The 25,289-nt window shown below is 40.6% G+C and overlaps 1 protein-coding gene across 39 annotated transcripts in view; it reads left to right on the top strand.

Moving 5' to 3' along the window:
* Positions 1–25,289, top strand: part of Kcnma1 (potassium calcium-activated channel subfamily M alpha 1) — a 694,984-nt gene that overhangs the window by 549,010 nt on the left and 120,685 nt on the right. For 15 of the 39 annotated variants that reach the window (XM_032917321.1, XM_032917309.1, XM_032917318.1 and 12 more), the window contains 2 exons: positions 4,856–4,942; positions 11,630–11,706. In XM_032917321.1, the coding sequence (XP_032773212.1) occupies positions 4,856–4,942; positions 11,630–11,706 (164 nt within the window). Of the gene's footprint in view, positions 1–4,855; positions 4,943–11,629; positions 11,707–15,234; positions 15,244–21,705; positions 21,880–25,289 lie in introns of all 39 variants that reach the window. The other 24 variants (XM_032917294.1, XM_032917297.1, XM_032917298.1 and 21 more) reach the window with 3 other exon arrangements.

Genomic DNA, 25,289 nt, shown 5'->3' with positions numbered 1-25,289 from the left:
AGACATCCATGCATACACACACACACACACACACACACACACACACACACACACACACACACCTATTCTATTTATCTATGGTGGATTGCAGTCTTCTTTAAAGTATCTGTTTTAGTTGATTTACCAATCATTGGTCATCTCCTCGAACAGTAAGGTTTAGGAAGATTTAAGGAAGGGTAACTAAATACTCTACAACTGTTGCACCTTAAGTATTAGAGAGAGGAAAAAGATATCTCCCTAACCTAGTCCTGATTTTCCAACCTGCTCTAAACTCAAGCATGAGATGGCCAATGAAATAGATTGCAAGGTAGTATCTCCCTTAGGGCCCTGTGACAGATATCTACTGTTGAGTAGAGCCCATTCCATGTTAATGTATTCTACAATCAGAAACCTGGGTTTCAATTCTAATTCTGGTTTCACTATTGAAACCAATTGCTCCAGCTGCTTAAGTAAGTCACTGTTTACATATTTGCATATTTATACTTCATGCCTGTGGGAACTCCTTAGCTTGGTGGCCAATCCACAAGAACTTGTGATCATTCCTTTGAACAGCCTGACTGATGAGAACTCCAGTTTGGGTTTTTGAAAGAACAAAGTTGCTGCTTTCATTTACTTGAGAGGAAAAGAGAAACTCTGAGAACTGTGGCCAATGACTATGACATAGGTTTTTCATTCATTCTATAGCTCTGGAAAGTACCTATAGTATATAGGACTCTAAGCTCTACCATGAGAAACTCAAAAATAGAGGGATCCTGTTTCTCAGTCTTCCAATCAACAGTGGTTCCTTTTACCTTATAGAAACTGTATGCTTTGCTTTTAAGGGGGGTATTTAGACAAATACTCAGCCTAGCTGTAGAACTAGAAAAAGCAATGAGTGAAAACTCTTGGAGAATGGACCATGCAGGCCCTGTGTGGGCCAGTTGTCACTAGGCATTTTCAAGTAAAATCAGCAAGGTCATGGTAAAAAGAGGATAATTTATATTTTCCTCAAAATGAGGAAATGTCTTCTCCTGCCAAGTTGTCCTTGCAGGAATTTTGCTAATGGATATATGGGAAAGGAAGTCTCTTGATATGAACCTGCTCTTAGAGATTTCCTTGATTATCTACATGACACATCTTCAGTTTTATCTCTGATAAGCTCACGACTTAGACCAAATTGGAGTCAGAGAACTGATTGAAAGTGATGCTTGGGGAGGAGGACTTTTGGCAGCCCCTAAGAACAAAACAAACTTGTCATTGAATAGTCTCTGTAAAAAAATCAGAGGTATTTGGAAGGATTTTTAACATATTCCCAGTAGGAAGTCAATAGCAAACTTTCAGTCCTTTCATTGGGAGAAGAAAAGGTTACTCTGGCCTAGAATTCTTATCTATATATGTTTATAAAAAGGGGGCAGGGGCTAGTATTTTATTTAAATGTTTTAGATTTTGAAAGTAGATAACAGTTATGACAACTGAAATGCTAAACTTAGGAATGTATTTCTCCAAAGAGTCTTTGAAGTTCATAACCCACACAGGAAATGTAAAATGTTGTGGACCCAGGAATCAGAGGCCTACTCCTCACCACCATTAGAACTGAATTGAGCCTATTTGGACAGAGTTCCTTGTGAGCCTGGACTTTTTTCATTTATCTCAAGGGCTGGCCTCATTCTTTTGAATCTTTCAACTCCCTAAGCCTGTCTCAGCCTAATCTTTATACCTGCCTCAGACTTTGTGTCCCCAGGGAACATGAGGGAATTATGGGATCACAAGAGCTCTGGGGACAGTGAACCATCTATCTCTTGAGTATCACTATAAAACTCAAGGAATGGGAGTGACTCTATGCATAACCCAATGTGAGTCTACAGTAGCCCATTTCCAGATGTTGCACAGAGACCATACGTTCACAAGAGTTCAAATAACATCGAAGACAAAATGGCAAGCAGGCCAGTGAAGCTGTGACAGCTTGTTAACTCTCACTTTTGTAACCACCTGCTGATATTTATAGAAACCAAAGATTAAGGGCACAATGTATTCTTAATGCATAGAGCATATGCCTTTCTTCTCTTAGAGATTTTGTCACCTAGGGGTTATATACTGTATTTTCTAGATTAGGAGAGTGTGGCTTAGCTGCCTCAAATGACCAGAGCCAGTACCCAATGATTTCAGGATGTTGCATGCACCTAAGTACTTCACTAACATTGCTAGGAAACCTGAGAGTTGAAAACCAGGGTGACCTTCTCCAGCACCAAGCAACCCCTCTCTAAAGCACTGACTTAATAAAAAGGCTCTTGAAGACTACAGTACATTCCTTTGACATTCATTCTCTAGACTTCAAATCCCAGGATGGCACTGACCTGCATTCTCTAGACTGCCAATCCCTGGAAGTCACTATAGACCAATTCTTGCTCAGTGTACATACAGAAAGGAGGAAATAAAAAGAATCCCTAACTTGATGGGAACCTTGAGATCACTGCATCTCACAATGACACTGTGGGCTGCATCGATGAGGTACAGATAATGTGACACAAAGCATGAGGTCTTCAGGCATACATGTCACCAATACAATGTGTGTCGCTTTTATCTTTCAGATTCTGTTGTCCAAATTATGATAGGACCCCACCCACCTACCCACTCCAAACCTGGGAACCCTTCCCCCATTCTTATGTGAATTCTTATCAAAATAGAGACTTCCCTAACTTTTAAGAATATACTTTCAAGGATCCAGAAGTGTGTGAGTTTTTTTGTTTGTTTGTTTGTTTGGCTTTTTTTGTTTTGTTTTGTTTTGTTTTTAATGGATGAACTCATGCGTAATACTATCATGTATAGTTTTTTTTAAAAAAAAAAACAAAACAAAACCCTGTAAATTCATCTCACAGGGATTTTTTGTTTGTTTGCTTTTTTTTTTTTTTTTTTTTATAAGAAGCACAGTGTTCCAGTCCATCCAGCCAGGAGACCTCTAAGGAAGTACAATATACTTGGGCACTTTTGAAAGAATAAATTGATAACAATAGCCTTAAGTGAAAAGCATTGAGCTGTTTAACATTACCCTACTTAGTTCTTTGGCCAAATGTTATTGTTAGTATTACTACCCATCTAGTAGGGACTGCCACAAGTTACCACCTAGGGGATAGAATATGGACCCCACTTCTGATTGCAGAGGCAGTCGTATAGGAACTGCGTCTCAGGAACTTGGGATGAAGATGTACTCATAAAATGTGTTGTTTAATTGACTTGAAATTAATAGTAGAGTCTCACATACACTTTGAGGAACACAAATACAAATTTTATATGTATTTATCTGTAAAAAAATTCTGTATAGTCTCAAACCTCTTTTCCTCATGAGTGTGCTAAATCAGAGGGCTCGTGATATAAGAGTAGGAGCTGGCAGAGGGGTAATTCATTATAAGGTCTTTTTATAAAACCTCTGCCTTTTGCAGGATGTCATTGGTGTAGGCTGTTGGGCTATTACAGTGGGCCTATGGCTCCTGATTCAGAAGGAATCTCATTGCTACTGGGGATTCTGGGGTAAAGCAGTGAACTCTTCATACTCTGCTATTACTTAGTATCAGTAAATACAATGACACAAGCCCTGTTTCCTGCTGTCATCAGGTCTTATTACAGGTAATGGTGGATATTCCTGCAACCACAAATAGTGATTTCTGCAGTAATGATCTGATCACAGTTCTCCTAACAGAACAGTAGTTTTCACAGGTCCTCCCTGTTTTGCTGCAGGTAGAGGACTCCTTTGACAACAGTGGTTTTGTTTTTAGAATGGTCTTAACCACTAGATCACATGTTAATTGCTACCCTTCATTTTGCTTTGGGTAACTAGAGAATCCTTTAGCTTGAGCCCAAATATCTCTTACCTTAATCACCAGCTTTTCAGATCAAAGAACATTGCCATTGTCTTTTGCTTCAAGTTGCTAAATTCAACATCTGTTAAGCTCAAGGCCTGCATAAGACAGTCTGGTATTCTGCTTTTGACCTACAAGGACTTGCCTGCTTCTCTCATTTGCTAGATTATGGTGCATTTATCTGAACTGCTATCCCAAACATAACTTAGTCAGCTAATCTATTTCTGGCAATAGTAGGGCAGTGTATACCCCTCCCTGCAAAACAAGGAAGTTGTTTTGTTTCTCTCTTTTTAAAAAGAGATGATTTTTACTTGTCTTTAAAACACAGTGCACCCCAAATGAAGGAATGCCACCTTTATATCTTTTCCACACAACACATACATTTTTATAAAAGGCAGACTGGAGTCATTGAGGTTAGCCAACAGAAGATAACTTTCTTTATAACTGTATACAGATCAGGTTCTTCATGGAGTCTACTACTCCAATGTCTTTCCTTCTACATTAAATACAAAATAGGTGTCTTGTACCATTCCCCATGGAAGTATGTGGTATGTATATATGTATGTTTCTGTATCCATATAGGGGTCCCATCAGTGCTATATCGTCTAAGGGAGAATGGGTGTGTGTAGAGCTTCATTAGGCTGACAGTGTTACAAGATTGACCATCAAAATCAGTTTCAGAATGGGGTTGCATCCTGAAGAACTGTACTTCCAGTCAGGTGCATCTGGGGGCAGCTAAACAGCTCTGTTAAGCAAACCCAGACCCTTGGGGCCAGATCTGTTTTGATTCTCCTGACTTGGAGTGTATCACCTGGAGCTAAATGATGGCATGGTTGAACTAGATGTGTGGGCCAGTAAAGATCAGTCTCTAAGAAAAACAAAGAAACTGGAGTGGGGGAGGGGGTAAGCATTATCCTACTGGGGCTCCTATCAAAACAGCAGGGAGGTGTTACCATCAAGGTTTTATGCTGAACATGAGCTCATACTTGTGTCTTCTTTGTTTGTTTCTGTTCACTGAGCAGAATATTAATTAACCCTGGGAACCACCTTAAGATCCAAGAAGGTACTTTAGGATTTTTCATCGCAAGTGATGCCAAAGAAGTTAAAAGGTAAGAGTTTATTTCATCTGCTTTTCTTTCTGCTCTAGCCAGGCACCTTGATTTACCAATCCCCTCATGCTCCCATATGTCCAAGGGTTTAGCACCAGAACTATTGCAGCCCCTCCCTTGAGCACCTTTCTCACAGACAGTATCTGTCTTTAAATTAGAATATTAAAGTTTTAGAATCAGGAAACCTAGTGCTCTCTCATCTTACAAGGAAGGAAACTAAAGCCCATTAGAACTAAAGTGACTTCAGGTCATTTTGATTCTGAAGAGAATTCAAGAGATATCTGGCCTCTGGTCTGAGGTTATTTTCTTAATGTCTGTGTACAATATTCCTTAATATTACAAATTTTCTCCTGTAAGTTCCAAGTAGAATTTCAAACAGTTTGGGTTAATTTCTGATGGAACATTAAACGCCCCCTATTTGTGTTTGCAACTTTCTAAGCAGTAGCTAAAATTGTCAGCCTTAATCGTGAAAAACCTATGGGTTTAATGTGAGGCTGGCACCAGGTTCAATGTTTTATGAAATTTTTATTAGTGTCTTTATTCCAGTTTAAGTAGCTTAGGGAATCATAGGGCCTTGCATATAAGTATGGACTATCGTTATATGTGATTCTATTCCACCCACTTTGAACGTTCACTTTCAGAGACAAGTAAGCCAGACAGGTTACTCTGTTATTTTAAGTCAGTACTGACTATGACGGCCTTCCCTTCTCTGTGGAGGCCTACTATCACATTTCCATTCACAGCCAGACCTCAGAAATAACTCCAGAATAGAAGTCACTCTTACAAAGTGCTCAGAACTGCAGCTCTCTCATCTATTAAAAAGTCAACATGCCCTTATAAGCTCCTACTATGCACCATTGCCAATACCACCTTATGTGAACCTACTATCCACTGTCACTGCTTTGGGTACTATGGGTTTCTTTATGTTTATGTCCTTATCCAGTTGCCTGTAGCCTTACAAGTTTCTTATTTTTTTAAATTATTTTATGTGAACTAGTGTTTTTCCTGCATGTGTGTCTGTGTGAGGGTGTTGAATCCCCTGGAGCTGGAGTTACAGACAGTTGGGAGCTTCTGCATGGGTGTTGAAATTGAACCCAGGCCCTGAGGAAGAGCGGCCAATGCTCCTAACTGCTAAGCCATCTGTCCAGCCCTACAAGTTTCTTCTCTATCTAGGAGAAAACTAAAGCATGGCTTGGTTTATCAGTTTGTGTAAAGTAATAGTGCTAGCAAGGAATGACAGGATGTATTTGCAAACTCTTGCTATGCCAATATAGGACACTGATATTTGACAAATCCAGGCTTATGACTCTTTTTTTCTATTCAACTGTAGGCCACTCTAGTTTAAAATGCTTCCAGGGAAAAGAGCACATGGGATTGGGGGCTTTTTGTTTTCATCTGAGCTCTCTGATAAGTTTACTTTTGAAAATCAGAGGGTGCTTGACATTGCTAAAGTATATGAGAGAAACACACCTCTGTTCATTTCATGGGTAGAAGAATATCCAGAGACAGGATCATCAGGACTATCCTAGGTGGGAGTTCAGGTGAGAAAGGAAAGTGGGGTGCCTGGGCAAGCCCCACACGCAGGGACTCTGGAATAGTTACGCCCTTGTCCAGATATGGGACACAGAAGCCTGAAGCAGCATCTCTTCTCTAAGCATGGTAACTGGGAGCACAGATGACCAGACATTATGCACACCTCCCAAACAGCAAGTTCAACCTGAACTCCCATTTGTGTAATTCTATTTCTTATTGAATCTCTCGCTAATGATTGTCACAAATACCAGCAGTCCTGGAAACAAATTACTTCCTATATTAGGGAATGTAATATGTCTTATTTCCATGCTTTATGGTGTTCACAAATACATGCTGACACCATCAGCTACAACTGCGGCCTGTAATTTTCCATGGTGTGTGATATGTCAGAGCAAATGTTGTCAGTTAGGGGATTTCAAATAGATGAAGAGTGCAGAAAACTACAGAAAAGACATTGGAAATTTGAATAAAACTAAACAAGTTTTTCTTAAAAAAAAAGAGAGAGAGAAGTAGATTATGATGATCTCTTATTGAGTCTTTACCCTCTGTTATGGCTGCAGAAACAAAACAAGATGACAATAGCAACAACAACAAAGCACACACACACACACACACACACACACACACACACACACGAAAATTTAGTGGAGTCATAAAAACTTTGATGTCTAAGGCTTATGGAAAGAGGAATGAATCCATCTAATCCCATGAAGAGGTTACTCTGAGTATTTGGTCATATGTTTTTAATTCGCTGTCCCTAAATACTTCTCTTTTAAAATAACTTTGGAACACAGTCCAGTGTTTCTCTTACCTTCTTTAGGAGACACATATTTTATTTGAGTCATAAATAAAAATAATAGATTAGTTGCCGAGTTGAGAGAAATTATCTACTTTTATATTAATATTTCTATTTCTGGTTTCTTCTGAAAACATGAAATACCCCAACCTTGGAATCATTCTCGAATTTACTCACTCATCACCCACTCACTCACTCATTTGCCCACTCACTCATTTATTCATCAAATATTTTAATTAATGTTTGGGAAGCTCCAGAAAGATCTATCTACTGTCCTGGGGATCAAATTCTATAGAAGAGAGAATATCAGAGTTTTAGGAAATTTAAAAGAAAAGGGAAGATGTCCATTAGGTATCACTGAAGGTTGCTCCTCCAAGGAGGTAGCATCTGAACAGAAATAGAAATGAAGGGGGTGTTGCAGGAATCTTTTTTGCAATGAAGGGATGGGAAAGGGAGATAATGGTGAGATACTCTTTTTTTTTTAAAGACAACAGGAAACAGCATGGCCAGGAGAGGACCAGAGGATGGGAGTGATAAGAAGTCAGAGGAGAGGCTACATCTGGTTCTTTGGATATTTAGAAAGAAAATGGTCTTGTTATGGAATCAATCTTATTGATGCTTTGACTGTAACTCTGATATGATCAGAGCTATATTCTCAAAGATTGGTCTACTTGCCTGCTGGAATGGGGCAGGAGATGACCCAAGATATTCAGAGACTTAAATAGCGTAGGGAGATGCTGGCAGCTTGTGGCAGTGGAGTCATGTGACTCCATTTGGATTTGTCTGGAAAGCCTGTAGTGGCCACTCATGAACTTTGTAGAAGTGAAGGAAGAGTAGGAGTCAGAGCTAAAACTAGTCCTGGGGCATGAACCATGAGAGCAACAGTGACAATGATCCCTCTTGCTGAGATGGGAAAAACTAGAGGAAGATAGAGGTGGGAGGAAATGAGGGATTCTATCCAGGCCACAGTAAATGGAAGCTTGGTCCTAAACATACCATGGAGTCATCATAAAGGCAGGTAGATCCAAGAGGCTGAAGTTCAGGAGAAAAGAGAGCTGGATATATCAATATGGGGCCACGTCAGCAGGAATTCCTGGCAAGGAACAAATGACCCACTTAAGTAGAAAACAAGAGCAAAGGTTTATGAAGCGGGAGTCATATAAACCTGTGGACAGGAAGATGATTAAAATCAATGAGAGACAGCAAAGCATCTCACAGGCAGCTGCAAAGGATAGCAACTTTCAGCATGGAACTGCAGGGAAAAGGGGATGGAGATTTGGTGGAAGCTTGCAGGTGGGGGGGGGTCATGGTGTAGGAATGGTGACTGCTCAGTTAGTGGGAGCTTTACCCTCCGATGGAGAAATGCTTCTCTTGCTTGTTATTCCACAACCAACAAGAGAGCAAACTCATCCTTTCCAACCTCCCAGTGCCTTCTGATTCTTACCTTTAGCCAAGCACAGCAGAACAGAGGACAAGGAGACCCTAAGGCCAACCTAGCAGGATGTGGAAGGGGGTCTTGCTGGTGGTGTGTGAGCTGGGGATGAAGAAGATGGGTGTTGTTTTGGAGAAGATGAGCAGCAGAAGGATGCAGGAGTCACAAGGAGTGAGGAAAGGCCCCTGGAATCACATCAGATTTCATCAGAGACCTGGGGGACTTTGTTTCCAGGATCACCGAGTTTACAAAGACAAGTGTGTAGCTCTGACAGAAGAATGTTGCCACACTTCCGTGGGTGAGGCAGCTCCTGAAGAATGCCCACTTGGCAAAAATCAACCTGAGGTTTAAAGAGTCTACCTCTTTAGTCTGGAGAAGAGGTCTTCGAGTCTTCATGGATACCTTTAGCTTAGTACTCATCTCCCTCATTAGCTTCACCTGTCTGACTGAAGCAGCTGTTTGGATAAGTGAATGAAGCCAAGCAGAGAAAGACCAATACTACACAATCTCACTTTACATGTGAAACCTTGAAAAGTCAAGTCCGTAGAAGCACAGGGTAGACTGGTTGGTTCCAAAAACCTGGGGCAGGGACACCTCAGGGAATAAGGGTCAGGGAACAGGAAACATTAATTTAAGCAAGAGGATAAATGCAAGAGGTGGTTTGGATAGGTTATTTTTACATTTACTTATTTATTTGTGTTGAATAGATGTGAGAATTTGCTCACCTTGAAGGGAGGTGAGAGGATAGCTTTTCTCCTTCTGCCACATGAGACCCAGGGATCAAACTCAAGTTGTCAGATTTGGCATCAACTGCTGTTTCCTGCTGAGTCACCTCCCTGGCCCATAGATTGTTGTTGTTGTTTTTAAAACAATATATTGCGTTCATGAAAATTGTTTTTTAGCAATTTTTCTTTTCAGGAAAATTTTAAAGGCTCTCACCTCACATATAGTAAAGTAACAAGTAGATGAGAGAATATATGTGTTGGCTTGCTTGATTTAGTCACTCTATAACAGAATTTTTTTTTCTTTTCTTTTTTTCGGAGTTGGGGACCGAACCCAGGGCCTTGCGCTTGCTAGGCAAGCGCTCTACCACTGAGCTAAATCCCCAACCCCTATAACAGAATTTCAAAACTGCACATTGTACATCTCAAATATATATATATTCAAGATTTTTGGCTTCTGGACTTGAATTTAGATTCTGCTATTTAGCAGTGTGACCTTGAACAGGCCATTTATAATCTCTCCCTGTCTCAGTTTCCTTATCTGTAAAACCAAGGTAATAATTAAGCCTCTTTCAAAGTCTTGTTTGAAGATCAAATGTGTTAATGCCTTTGAAATGCTGAAAGCAGCACCAGGCCTGTAGTTTGTACCCTGTAAGTGTGACCTGTTATTACTGCTGCATTGTCTTCACTCATGAAAGCATCCAACAAGAAGTGGCCAGAGGAAGTAGATTTGAACTTACTTGCCCCAAATGAGAGGATGCCTCTTCTTGTCCCCCCTGTTTCAAGGCAGACTACCATCTATTCATTTCCTAACCACAGCTTGTAGAGCCAGCAGCTTCCTTTTCTGATTTTGCAAAGAGGGTGCCATCTGATTGAAAGAAATGGTGAAGGAGCCTCTTAAACTGAAAGAGCTTTGGGCTTGCTGTAGAAATGCAAACCCTGTGGATAACAAAAAAGAATCTAGAGCTGTGTTTATTTCTTTAGCCTCCATTGAAAAATGACCTGTTTATTCCTGGCACTTACATATGCTTCTCTACTTATAATGGGTTTACATCCCAATAAACCATCATAATTTGAAAAGAGCTTACGCCAAAATGCATGTAACCTTTTGAACATCACACCTTATCCCAGACTGGCTAATGTGTTCAAGTGCTTCACATTAGCCTATAATTGGGCAGAAGCATCTAACAGAAAATGTGGTTAATGTATTTACAGAATGTTGAGTATCTCTTGTCACCTATTGACTCCTGTGCTGAAAACTAATAGCAGAGTGGTCATATGGCCATGCTTCTGCATCATCTCAAGTAGGAAGGGCACAACCCACCTACCAGGTCCTCAGGTTAATCCTCTGAATATCGTTGCTGAGTAGTGCTGAGATCATCTTAGTTCTTCTCATCCAAAGTATCTTTGGCACAACCAAAGTTCACTTTGGAGTCTAGATTGACATTAAAGTCAGATTAGGGGACATTATTATTGTTGAATGCTTCTTCTTGGGGCCTATTCAACCCAACCATTCCTCTCCTTATTCCATTCCAGTGGTCAGCTGAGTCTTAAACTTTTACCCATTATATATGCTCAGAGCAAGATATAATGGGAATGGATCTAGCTAGCTTTGGAATGAAACAGACTTTGAATCTCAGGAGAAAGGTGACAGGAACCACAGCATTCATTGTTTCTATAGTCCCTCCTCTCTCCAGTGACTCTCAAACTTTTCTTACTTTAATAAGAAATGGTGTGCTTTTGAAGTGACAAAGGTAATATTTATGTTTGACTGAGGGTCGTCATCCTTGCTCTCCTTTAATATATATTTGACTAGACTGTTGGGATTTCAGAATTGTTTTTAAAGTACACTCCAAAGACTCAGGAATGGTTGACCATGTGTTCCAAGGACCAGTACTCAGTGCTGTTCTCAGAAACAATAGTCACAGACTCAGTATGTGACACCAGCAGGACCTTTCTCCCCATTCCTTTGCAAATAAAAGTTTATAAAAAGAAGCACCAACTCCAATCACAGAATCCTGGGTTTGAAATGAATGGTCTTACAACAAACATTTCTGTCTACAGATGTCTAAACTTTTCAAAAGATGAAAGGAAATTAGGGCTGGCATGTTTCATTAATTTGGCACCACCTCAGGGGAAACGTGGTACTCATTTTACTTTGGTGGATTATGAGATGTGTCAGTTTTTCCATTCTTTTTCTCCAGGGCATTTTTTTACTGCAAGGCCTGTCATGATGACGTCACAGATCCCAAAAGAATTAAAAAATGCGGCTGCAGGCGGCGTAAGTAGTGTTTCTTTCTCCGCCCCCCTACCCCCCCCGTTCCCCTTCACCACCCCTCAATTCCTTTTTCCTATTAGACATTAAACACCAAGTGCTCTCTTAAATGTACTATATATTTCACCCAGCAGTTTAAAGAAACATGAAACAAATACCTGCCCTTGCTTCAAGCAGAAGAAGAAAAGAAAAAAAAAAAAAAGAAATTACAGTCAGTGCCCAGGTGGGAACTTAATACGTACTGTCTACTTCTCTAGTAGTAGACATCTTTGACCCACACAGTTAAGCATCATGACTAGAATAGAAGATACCTGTGAAAGAGGTGGTGTTTCTTAATACCATGATTTCTAGTAGGTAGGAGGTCCCTAAGTATAAAGAGTATACATAATTCTAGTAGGATAGTGACTCTCAGAACCTACTTTAATCTCAAAATAAAACAGTTAGAATTCAGTTAGAATTCTTGTAGGTTCAGATTTGTATCACCCCAAAAACAAAACCAGTGCTCCAAATAAAGCAATCAGCCATCAATGTCCTGACAGTCATCTTTTCTGTCTTTGACCTCAACATTGCCCCTATGTAAGGCACATTGCTTTTTGGGGTGAACTGTTCTGGTCTCAGAAGCTTCCAGCCTACTCTATCTCAGTTGTCTTCTACCAAAGCTTTTCTAAAGACCCTCCCTCAGTGGTGGCTCAGGAACATTGGCTTATGAACTCCACAGACACCATGCTGTAAAGCCAGTTTTTACCTTGGGGAGGGCCAACCTTTTGCAGCAATTAGAATACACCCTCCAAAAAAGATTGTTCTGAACCCTAGAGAAAAAGTAATGGAGTGATGCCTCTTGTTCGATGGTGACTTGAGGTTCTAAAAGCTCCTCATGATGGTTGCTTTGGTCCTCACCATAACCCTACATAATTAGTGGGGGTACATTTAATCAAGTTAGAGAAGCAATGAGCATTCCATGTTTAGTGAGAGGCTACTAGCTATGCAGCCAACATTCACAGATTCAAGTCCTCTGAGGCCTTTCTTCATGCTGTGTTCTGAGGGCCCCAATCTTTCTGACAAGGGAAAGGATAACCTTGAGTTAAATGAGTGGGAAAATGACCCTCATAAAATACATTTTTACAAGCAGAAATTAGTCAAAAGGCCACCATTTCTGGGGTATGCCACCCAAGGGTCTTTTTACGGGACTGCCTGAGGGGAACACGCTAAACCAGTAAGATCTAAGGATGGTACTGCCTAAATATTAATAAGTTGGTTTCTTGGGAAATTCCAATGGACAGTACTTGGTCTAGCAAAATTTCTGTAGAAATCCTGTCAGATTCCCTTTCACACACCAGCTGAGGCCAACTTCTTAACATATAGTTGGCTTCCCCCAAACTTTGTCACCAACCCCAGAACAGTTTCCTGATTCTTTCATCCCACATGGAAGAGTGTGTGAATATGAAGAAAGGACATCATCAGGTCAACTGCCAGACTCCAGGCATCACTTAGCCTTCTCACCATGTATCTAAGAACTTAGAAACCTAGCAGGCATCCTCAGAGTTATTTAGTCATTTCTATCAGAAGGAACAGGGCATCCTGAGCATAGATGTAAACAAGGGAGATCAAGATGGTGAGCTCTGTGAGGAGATTCTCATTGTGGTGATGGGAGTAAAATGGCTAGGGACATGCTGAGGTCAGTAATTCATGCAAGGGTGTTGTTATAAGCAAACTCATCCTTTGGGAGCCTTAGTGAAGTGGCAAGGCTATGGGCTACTATTTGAGCAGCCACTCAATGTGCTTGTGAGTAACCTCTTCATGATGCTTTCTTCTTGGTCCCCATGATGGAATGGTGAGTGAGATTTCTTCCGAGCCTTTTATCTAACAAATATCGATAGATAAACTCATTTCATCTTACCATATGTATAAATTCATAGAGGCCCACTTGCTAAGAAGAGAGGAATGGCTGTCTGAGAATGTGAGGGCTCTTATAGGATGGCTACTGCCTCATATCTTTGCAGATCCTTTGGGAGGTGATAGTGGAGATGAGATGTGGGTGGGAGGAAGAGCAAGGGAATTGACTCAAAATCCGCAAATCATTTGTAGTGTTTAGAGGATGGATAGAGGCCCCAAGGCTGATGGGGTCTATGGCATTGTGGAGAGAGAGGTATAAAGTGAGATCACACAGAGAAGGTGCCAAGAAGCTGGGTTTCTGTCCTATTCCTGAAAACTGCCAGGTGATTTGGGGAAAGTAGATGGCCCACCTTTGTTTAAGGATACTCTTCATATCTGGAAGGAGAATTCACTCAGGATGACAGAATGGAAGAGGAAAGATGAGGAGAGAACTTCTCTTACTCTCTCTGAAATTAGTATGTCCCTTATAGGATACCATAGTACATTATGGCATACCCCTTTTAAAATACTTACAAAAATACTAAAAATTTGACTTCCAGGGTATTTTTTTCTATCTTCTTTCCAGGCAAGCAAACAGCAGTAAACTTTTAGCTTCATTCTGTTGTAAAAAGCACACTGTGATTTACAATGCCTTTATTCTCTTAATTTCCCTTATAATTGGTTAAGCTAGTGAAATGTTTGATCTGCTATCATGCATAAGACACAATTGCTGCAAAAGGATTGTCTCTGCCAAGCTACTCAAGGCCATGGGCTGTGTGGTGAATATTTGATAATAATCAGAATTGTCCAAATGTTGTTATTCCCAATTAGAAGGCCATAGCCTGTAGGGCAGGATGTAGACATGTAAGGAAGGATTAGAATAAAATGAATAATTGAATATAAACCTCCTCATGAAGGCCAGGCACTCAAGAAATTGGAGAAGATATGTTTGGCTGTAGAAAATCTTGCACAAGGAATAGTTATCATTGTCCTATATATAGGAGGAGGCTAAGGCACCAGACAGGCACTTCTTGGTGTCCAAAATTGGAAAGAACAGTTGGCTCACCCAGTTATTTATCCAAGCCTCTCAATGTAGCAGTTAGTAATTCACCATTGAAAAACTCAACTGCACAAGAGTAAAACTAAAGTCTCCAGAGTGTATGCTTTTCCCAACCTCCTGCCCCTACCCAGTTTCTCCTTCCCAATTCCTCCCTACCCACATCATTCCTTTTCATTCAATAACCTTCGGTGTTTCGTGTCCTCTATCGGTGAAGTATGGAGTGTGGACATTCCATTGTGGAGATCCCATGCTGGTAGTATAGTTTAACTTGCGCATCTCTTTCCATATCTTCCTAGCTCTCCATCTATTCAGGAAGCAAGTCCAATCCAGATGTCTAGCCAAGGAGCAAACGCTCAGACACTAGGATTTATTCATTTTCTTTTTCTGTGTCACAAACCTGGTCTAATGATTTATACTTTCCCTCCTCCCAGCCTCTGAAAAGTTGCCAAGGGTAGACTCCTGAGGGACAAGTCATGTCTAGATTGATGTGTGTGAAAGAATTTCCTTTAATTTCTAATCATTGACATATCTTTGATTTATTTTGTTTCCTCTTTGCTGCCTTGGAATACGGCCCCTACTCTATTTTAACTGCACCCTGATAGTGATCTATTGTGAGTAAAATGGGTTCCCAGCAGCCCAGAGTCTAGTTCTCCTGGTCTTTTCTCTAGATGAGATACCTTTTTTTTTTTCTGTACAGTTTTAGTTTCGTTTTACTTTTGGTATTCGTGTTGCATGTAGCAGTTACTTCATGCCCCAACTCGCTCATGCCCTACATAGTCCTTGTAGAGTAGCCAGGAGCTGGAGAGTGCCCAGAGCCCACTCTCTATGCTTCTACCCATCCCCCAGCCTACAGCAAGCTCTGGACGTGGTCTTATTTTTTTCATTCAAAAATAAGACCCCAACAACAGTGTGTTTCTCTTGAAGGCCTTTGCTCGGGACTTTTAAGGGACACTGATTAGGCTAGAGTAACTACCACTCTAGCTGTAGATGCTTTGTCCATTGGGGGTCATGATCATGCTTGCCTTTGATAAAAAATACTTGTTTTTCCCTGCTGCAGAGCTTGAATTCCTCTCTGAAAGGAAACACATAATAGGCTACATATATATTCCCGAGCTGTGATATATATATGATATGCCCTAGGGTAGCTTATATGTAAAAATGTTTATTTTTATATAGAATCATAGAGATATTCCATAGAGAGAGAAATACAATGATCACATTATATATGTCTCTCTATATAAGAAGGTGCTTCCTGGAGATTTAATTGAATACTCCCTTGGGACTGTAAGTATCTGCCTTCCTGGAGATGAGTGGTAATTATTTCTTACAGTCTATGGCACTTCCTTGTTTTCAAAAACTTCTCCTTTTGTCAATATTCAATTATTCCTCCACAGTTCTTCTGTGAAAGTTAGGCATCCTGGAGGAGCCAGAATGTGCTTACTTCAGGGAAAAAAACTGTTAGTTAATTCAAAGAGATTATTCTCTTTTTCATGAATGAACCATGTAGGGATCTAAACAAGCCTCTAGACTTCTCTAACTTACTGAAGGCATAAGATCCCCGTCATCCAGTCAGATATAGTTTTTAAGGCCAGTATTTCTATGTGTGGCATACAGCTATAGTGCTCTCATGGGCACTAGCCATCAACTTTGGGTCTTGGCTTACAGACATAATACTCTCTGGAAACAAAAAGGAGACCCAATCTACAACTCATTGAGTTCACTGGCTCTGGACTATGAAGATGTATCAGCATCCAGGCCTCTCATATTCCTTTGCAGAAGAAGAAGCAAGTTGACCAACCAAGTTCTGGTAGCCTTCACGGTTTGGGAAATAATGTATAATGTTCTGTGTAAAGCCAAAACAAAATTGCTACCTTCTTCAATAAAACACACAGTTCTGCCCAAATTGGCTCTGCAGAAAGTATGTGGAAGCTTCACTTCTACACCCTGCAGGACTTTCATACTCTAGCACTCTTTGAGAACTAGAGGGTTACACAAACACAATCAACACACAGCTCTAGAGGCAGTCTCTCCCACTTTACCCAGCCACAGAGTGACTGTTGTGAGCTAGATCAACTAGCTGGGTGTATACTCCAGATGGCTGGCTTTAAGCTCTGTCTTTCTCTTTTTCTGATTATAGAAAGCCATGTGTAAGACTTTTCTTCTCCGAAAGGTATCAGGAGGAACTGTGTTAAGGGAAGATATCATTTCTCATTTATAGGATTTTTAAAGACCCTCTAATTCTTAGTGTTCCATCTAACAATATACCACAAACAAAATTTTTTTTAGAGGATTTTGCTTATGATTTTGGTGGCTACTGAGCCTTTGAAGAATGACTTCATGTTAAGAAACAATGCTTCTCTTCTGTGGACTGATTTGAAAAGTGGGCTGTGGTCTAAGAAGTGTGCCTTAATTTAACGGCATTTATTTTTTTTTTCCTTTCACACTAGTCTCCTCTTACATTTGCTCCCTTGGAGACCTAAATTATTTTCCCTCTAGCATCTGGAAACCTCCACTTTGGCCTCTTGGGCACGACTGCTTTTCCTCTCCCTTCCAAACCCCCCCCCCTTCTCAAATTAAGATTCTGCGATTGCAACTTGGCTGGCTGGTTGCTGATGCTGGAGGCAGATGGAACTGCAGACAGCATGGGCTGCAACCCTTCCTTCCATTCCAGACCTGGCTCAGAAGAGCCAACCAGCAGAAGACCTGAGGCCTGACACCCGATTGCATCAGTGTGCCCCAAGGAAAGAGAAGTGACCATGCTACATCCACAGCAGGTTTTATTTCTCAGCACCACGACCTTTGACAACAGAGGAAAAGTTGAGCAAGTGTGTGTCTGAGAAAGCCTTCATTTTAAACATTCAACAGCAAACAGATAGCTTTGATGATGTCCATTAAGGAAGTACTTCTATTTTGTCTCTATAAATACTACTAGGAAGTCATAATGGAAATATTGGATGGATATCCATTTTATTATGGTGAAGAAAAGCACATGAAAGTGTTCTTCTGAAGCGATGAAACTGCTCATAGTTATCTTTTTTTAGAGGAAGGTGACACCTAAGATCAGATTCTTGGCACGGACATGACCTCTTCACATCATTGGTACTGGTCCAAGAACAAGAACATTTTGTGGGCCAAAGAGAAAAAGAAGTCCCGGGTGGCTTATATATTTTTCTTTCCCAGAGTTAAGTTGGCCTATGGGGGCAATTCATAGAGCATAAATTTCCAAGAGCCCCAAGACAGAGTGACAAGTAGTCACACCATTTGTACTCTGGCCTAGTCCCTCTCTCAGGAACCTGCTGCAGAGCTGATGCATGGGGACCCCATCCACCAATACAGTTAAAGCAATGTGCTTGCAAATTACCACTGTTGACCACCCCAGGATCCTGTCCCAGGACCCTTTATCTGTCTGTTCTCACTGCCCCTAAACATGCACAGATTGGAGCAGCCACTGAACTGAAATAGCACCACAGGCATTTGAACTCTTAGAGAGAAGACAAGGCCCCTTTCTCCTTTGAGGAGACCTGAGCCAGCAAGGTCGGGCTTCATTCCATTAAAGAGCTCTCCCACAGCAATCCACTAGATGTCCTCATAGACCTACTTTGCTTTGCTCTCTCACTCTACAGAAAACATTTTCACTGGTGACTGGGAAGCGCTGTGGATGGCTACTAAGAAAGAAACTCAGCAAACACCAGTGGAGAGAAGACTTTTTTTTTCTAATTACCAGGAATAGATGAGAAACTTGTGTTTTTAAATAGATACTGAAATGCTGCTAGTAGGTCTGTGAAACTCAACCTTTGGGGTATAAACTACCTCTCTGATACAGGAAATGACTCCTCTAACCCAAAATTTACTGTAGAAAAGAAAATAGTCACCAAGAAGACTCTGGGAATCTGTAATTCATTGGAACCAAAGTGAAGGGTTAGGAAGCTGTAGAATTGAGGAAGGTGACAGAGAAGTGACTTTAATGTTAGGAAGTTGGTGATGCCTGTAAAACTTTTTTTATAACCCAAGAATGGAATGCCCACAATTTCTGGAACACCTACTACAAGGGAGGCAAATCTTCAGGTCTTCATTGCTAACCTTCACCACGAGTAATAATGGCCCAGAGGGAATCTTTTAACTGAACATACATCTTTCAAGCCCGATGGACTGTTCCATCAGATAGAAGGTCAGAATCACCCTTCTCTTTGTCTTAGGAAACAAATCCAGAAGTACATAGATGACAACACGTGACTGGGGGGTGCAGAACAGGGTCACATTCTTAACTGGTCATCTTTACTCTAGACATTGTGGTTCATGAAGGTTTGTCAATATGTGGGGCTCAATCATTTTTAACTGTTTTTGTCTTGTCTCTGAGCCTCATGTTGATCATTGTTGGAGTGTGTGTGTGTGTGTGTGTGTGTGTGTGTGTGTGTGTGCAGTGTTCTTTGTCTTTTGAGATTTCTTTTTTTTTTTGCGTTTGATGGGAGTGTGAAATGACTAGGAAGGAGTGTCGAGTAAGAGCATGTTTTCTGTTTTATGCATATGCCGCTCTGGAATGTGACTGCTTATAATTAACAGTTAATCTTCTTATAGCAAATGGGTTTCTGCTGCCTCAGTTACCAGTTGCAGCCTGTTACTGCATGCTAACAATATGAAATTTTACAACAGTGCATGGTCTCTGGAACAGCCAACCATGACAGTTGCAAACAGTCCCTGAGAGCCACTGGTTTGATGTTATACTCCTTCCTGAACCTTTTTAGAAGTGGGAGGTTTCCATTGCCCATTGTGATAGGTTGACCTCTGTGGGGAAAAAACAAAGATTCCAAAGTTACCTATTCCCATCACCCTTTCATTCATATATATATATATATATATATATATATATATATATATATATATATATATATGAACTTTCTTTCCCCATAAATGTGTCACATTCTATTACCATGCATGAACCCGAAATGGCAGTATGAAAATGAAAACCAGGGACTGTTGCTAATGAGAAACATAGCATTTCTGAGTTTGATGGGATTTTCTGCTACAGCATTTGATTTAAAAACAGGAAAAAAAAGACAACAACTTTCAAAATAATTTATCTACAGTGAAACAACAAACAAAACAAAAAAAATCATCTCCATTCTCCTCATCTTTGCAAGTAACAGGCCCATATGTCCAGTTAAAGGACGAAGAAAGAAAAAAGCAAGAGATTGGCTTTCCAAGTTATATTCCAGATCTGGATATGATTCGGCTAAACTTATTTTCATGTCTGTCCTTGAAGATATTCTTTTCTCCCATTTTTGACTTCAGCCACTGTTGTTGATCAGGGTGGCCTGGACATTTGGCTGTATGCCTTGGGATTTCCTCTGACTCAAATGCTATAGCAGATTCTTATTTTTATTTTTTAGTAACAAGCTAAGCTCAAAAGAATGACACACTTCGAGTTAAACAGGGCTGGGGTTGCATGTTAATCAGAGCAACAGCCTTAGTTAGGATGTTAAAGGACCATGTCATTGGGAATGGGAGCCTATTCACAGGAATGGAGATGCTGCTGGAGGTCTCTCATTCATCTCCCACCAGTGCCTGCTGTTCCCCTTGCTTGACAAGCCCACTGTATGGCAAGTCATTAAGGTCTTAGAACAGGGCTTGACCCATGTGAGAGATTTAAACCATTCAAAGAGGCAAAACCACAAGCTATATTTTAAAGTAAGGGGGTGACCATTCTCTACAAAGAAAAAGAAAGAGGGATAATGTGGGAGAAGGAGTGGGAGTGGAGATAACACCTCTTGGTCCAAGTTCAGTGATTGGCTGTGATGCTTGGATATAGGAGTTCTTCTCCTACCCTGTGAGAGGAACAGGCTGGTTCCTCCTAAGTGAGAAGCAAACACATTTGCCTGTTGTAGCATCAAAAAAGGTGCAATGGCTTCTTTTGTACTGAAATATAAATTGACCACAAGGGTAAAACAGAAAATAACGGAGTCGTTACATTAAAAAGCTTTGCATGACGATATTTGAATTGGCTCTCGGGTCAGTACCAAACCTTCACACTCTGCCAGAGAGAACCTAAAGGTTCCTGAAAATTCCAGCAAGACATTTTATATGCCAAGTATTTCATGTTTGTTGTTTATAATCTCTCTTGGCTAATATTTTCTACATAAGGAAAAAAGCATGATTAAACCAACTAATTGCCTTCTAGTTCTCTGGTGGGCAGGGAGAGAAAGGCAGCTCTCCCAGCTGATACTCCCATGAGTAGCTAGAAGCAAGCCAAGAAACCAACATCTCATATTGCTTTGGGTGATTTATTTTTTATTTGTGAACTTCCTTTAATGTCATATATGCAGTGTTAGCCCTGAGTAGTGGCATTTCTTATATGGACAGATTTGGATATTTGTTCTGTCAAGAGTAAATTTAAATTCCTGTAGCTATCATGTAAACTCACTCCCGGGAAGTTCAGCAAAAGCATCCTCAGATCTGATATTAACATGTAATCGGTTCACATTTAATTTGATGGGAGCTTGTCCCAGGCTCTGCCTAATGCCCAGAAATAGATGGGAATGAGAAAACCTTCATCTTAGATATGTTTATATCCTGCAAAAAAATATCATTGTACCAAATAAGCAATCCATTTAAGCGATTGGCCGTGTGTCTCTTTTGCCCTCCTGCATTAATTGTGCCAGGGCGAGAATGGTGGTTACATTTCTTTTTTTTCTGTCTGTAATTTGCTCTTTTTTTTTTTTCATCCAAGAAATGGGATGTGTTCAGCCATGCCTTCTTTCTGTGGTCACCGCTCCATCAAGGGGACAAAAATAAAATGCAACAGCCTTGGGGGATGATAAAGGCAATTTATATTTTCACTGCTTTTTTTTCTTTGTTTCTTTGTTTCTTTTTTTTTTTTTTTTTTTTTTTTTTTTTTTTTTTTTGATGTACAACCAAACTGTCACCAACAATCACTGTGTTTTTTTCTGGGTCAAGACTGTTAACTTGAACTAAGACCTGTGTTCAATCCTCCAGCGCCCTTCCAGCTGCCTTGCTGTATGTGACCTTGCCATTAACTGCCGCTCTTCCTCTCCTCCCATCCAACCACATGGTTATAGCCAAGATGTCCATCTACAAGAGAATGAGCCGAGCATGTTGTTTTGATTGCGGACGTTCTGAGCGTGACTGCTCGTGCATGTCAGGCCGTGTGCGTGGTAACGTGGACACCCTTGAGAGAAACTTCCCGCTTTCTTCTGTCTCTGTTAATGATTGCTCCACCAGTTTCCGTGCCTGTAAGTTTAACCTCAACACACACAGTTCCATGTCTGTGCTCGTCTGTGGTAATTGGTCCTGTGTCTTGTGTTGTGCTCTGTGGTCCTGTGAGTCTTCTGAGCTCATGTTGCCATCCTACTGTGGTCTTGTATGTGATGACATGTTGCCTGTGTTCCTGTGTATATGATGAGAAGGCTTTCCCTTTTGCCCTGTTTTGTGCTTCTTGTGATAGTGAACAAGACTGGCATGTGACAGCCTGCTAATGGTCTTCCTCTCTCTTGCCTAAATAGGTGAAGATAGAAAGCTAAGTGGTGGGATAGCAAGCACTATTTTAATAGAGGATATGTAAACATGCAGAAATTCAGATTTAGAGGTGACCATTAATTGGGGTGGAGCAAAAGGATGGAAGAAAAGGAATAGGAGAAAAGATTTGCTAGCATTTCAAAATACAGCAGCATCTAGATGCAGATGTTTGCTCATGTGTATGTATATATATTTTATATATACACACACACATATATATATGTATATATATATATATATTATACTTATGTATTTCTTACCAAAGTTTCATTCCTTAGTACCTCATGTTATCTTCAGTTCTTGAAGAGAATATTTATTTTAAATATGCCAACCTCCAAAGACTGGTAATTTCTAGTGCTTCCTTTCAGAAAGTTGGCTCATTCAAAGGAGGCTCTTGGGACACTCATTAACATCTTATATTTTCCCAACAATTTAGTCACACTTTACCAAGGTATTATGCAACAATCATGAATCTAAATATTAAAACTTTAAATCCAAAACCTCCAGGATTTCCTTCACTTTTTGGCTTAGGCCTATATCACTGCCAGGCTCTTCCCTGAGCTAGAGCCCCAAATAGTTGTGTGTTTGACAGTTGCTGAGTCTGATGAACCAAATCCCTGAGATCACTTTCTTCCATTTCCTTTTGGCTAGCACAGTTGGGAGGTGATGTTATTCAACACTTTGGTTTGAGATGCTGAGATCCTTGTCTACTGGCAGAAGAGCTTGAATTCTGCACAAGGACTTGGATCCTCTTGAACTATGACCATGACCTTGAGCTCCTATTAGTGACAGTATAGGAAATAGGAGATGATGATTTTTCTCTGCATGCTTCAACTATTTCTCTTTAAAGAACCCAACATGGTTCTTGGTGCTGCGTTGGCATTCCATCCATCCACTCTTCCTCTGAATAATCAAAAGTGGTTAGACTTTTTCTTCCTTGATGTGGTTCACATCCACCACAAGGGAGAAGAGGAACATTTAGTTTCTGAGCATTTGTTCCCAGGACAAATGCATGTAGCTGGTCACCATTGTCTGTGTTGAAGGTAGTCCCAACACAGTGTACTTGAGACCACAGGTCATATCCAGCAGGAGTGAACACTACCTTCACTAGTTAGACTGCTAAGCCATGCCAGGTACTGATGTTCAAAGCTGCAGTTTGTGTTTGAAGTCTGTAAGCTGTGTGTTGAGCTATAGACTGACACTATATATTGAAGCTATATATTAAAGAAGCTTGATCTGAGACCAGTGAGCTATCCCTTCTTATTCATGGGAGTTGTACTGAGAAGTATTATGAACTGCATCTACTACATTGGTCCAAGACTTTAAGAAAGGACTTTTGTTTTGGTTTCCTTTGGTTCGGTTTTGATCTGTTCTTACAGATGCTCAGCATAATTCCATATCCCTTTATTTTTTTTTCCTGCAAGAATTTTTCCTCATTCGTGTGCTATTCATAGCTAACTCAGGTTATGACTGTACTAAAAATTTGTCTATGATGTGCATCAAGACCTCAGGTTCAAAGATGAAAACAATGGGGTAAGCTATGGTGACACCATTGGGTCACATCTCTTTAATTGCTAGTAGTGGCTGTGAATGCCAGCCCTCTTCAACCTACAGCACTTCTTTTCTCGAATAACTGCTTCACCACAGATTGGTTGGAAAAATAAAACCTAAGGAGCCAGTTTGGCTCTGAGCTAGGATTCTGTCATGAGCTGTGGTCATGTCTTGGCCTATTGGCCATTTGCTAATCACAGTAAAAATCTATGTCCCCATTTGAAGCTCATGGTGTCCAGTATGTGCAGTTTTCATTTTACTCAAGAAAACATAATTAGAGGGATTTCTCAGCTCTGCAATTTAATCCGAACATTGGTGGAGGCCAGAGGAAGAAAATCTGGGGGTAAGAATGTCCCATCCTCTCAGATGTATCCTATTCGCAATATTTCCATCCTTCTTGCTCCTCTATCACTAACTCTACTGTGAGAGACAACAGGATTCAGGCCCTAAGTGGTATTGACAGCTCTAGAGGTGACTTGCCTTCTCCGTTTCATTGTCTTTATTTCACCATACAAAGGTAGATTTCATCCAATCTTGTGTGAGAGCACTCACCTTTGACCACTAATAATAAGTAGAAAAATCCACTCCAAATTGAACCCCTTTATAGGACTATGTCAGCCCTCCTTCTTCAATTAAAAAAAAATACTCCTGTCTCTGCTGAATCCCCCTGGCATTGTGCCACAGTAATGTCCTGGTACCCCACCCGGGTAGTGGGTTGGGTGGTGTCCATTTGACAGAGTGAATAGACTCTGAGAGCAGTGGTAAGAGTGGGCTTTTCATTAAATATGAGCAGACGTGAAACAGAGAGGGTTTGACAATTAGAGATGGCAGGAGAAGGGCCCTGGAATCAAAGTGAGGTCACATGGGCAGATCAGATTACTTCTCTTACATTCTTTAGTTGTTCTGAAGATCATTTTGAATTAGTGTCAGTGGAACCATGATGGGTTTTGCCCTTTGTCTTTTACGCTGGGGCTGTATTGTTTCCCAAGACACTCATTAAAGGTCATTACACTATTATGGAGCTTGCTTTGGTCGCCTGGTTTCCAGTTGAGCCAGTTGTGCTTTGGAGACTGCCTAATTCGTTCCCCTCTTGCCTAGTCTTTCCCTCTGCGCTTTTTTTCTTAAATTTATAAAGGAAAGGATTTCCGTTTTTTAAGGGACTTTAAATTGAAACACAAAGCCCCATTACATGTTTTTTGAAGTGGGAAGGGAAGTAGCTGGTTCCCAGAGGTGGTAATATATTAAGTGTTCACAAGGGTTTGAAGACCTGTCTTCTAAGTGCTGTTTGACACACCTCTCCTTGTAGGCATGACCCATGACCTAGGAACAGACCTTGTTAAGGGTGGTGTTAGGAAGCCATTTGTCTAATATTGTACTCACAAGGAGATGGGAGGCCAAGCCATTAATATAAAGACTGTCAGAGAGGAAGGACTAATTTTACAAATATTTTTATTTATAAGTATCATGAGCCTAGGAAGATAGCTCAGTTGAACTTGGTATGCAAGCATAAGAATCTTGAGTTTGGATCCCAGAACCCACATAAAAAAGCCAGGCATGATGGTTTATACCTCTAATT

This window comes from Rattus rattus, chromosome 12, assembly GCF_011064425.1.
Source record: "Rattus rattus isolate New Zealand chromosome 12, Rrattus_CSIRO_v1, whole genome shotgun sequence".
Classification (NCBI taxonomy): domain Eukaryota; kingdom Metazoa; phylum Chordata; class Mammalia; order Rodentia; family Muridae; genus Rattus; species Rattus rattus.
Note: the sequence above shows the minus strand (reverse complement) of the source record. Positions and strands in the feature narration are given on the sequence as shown.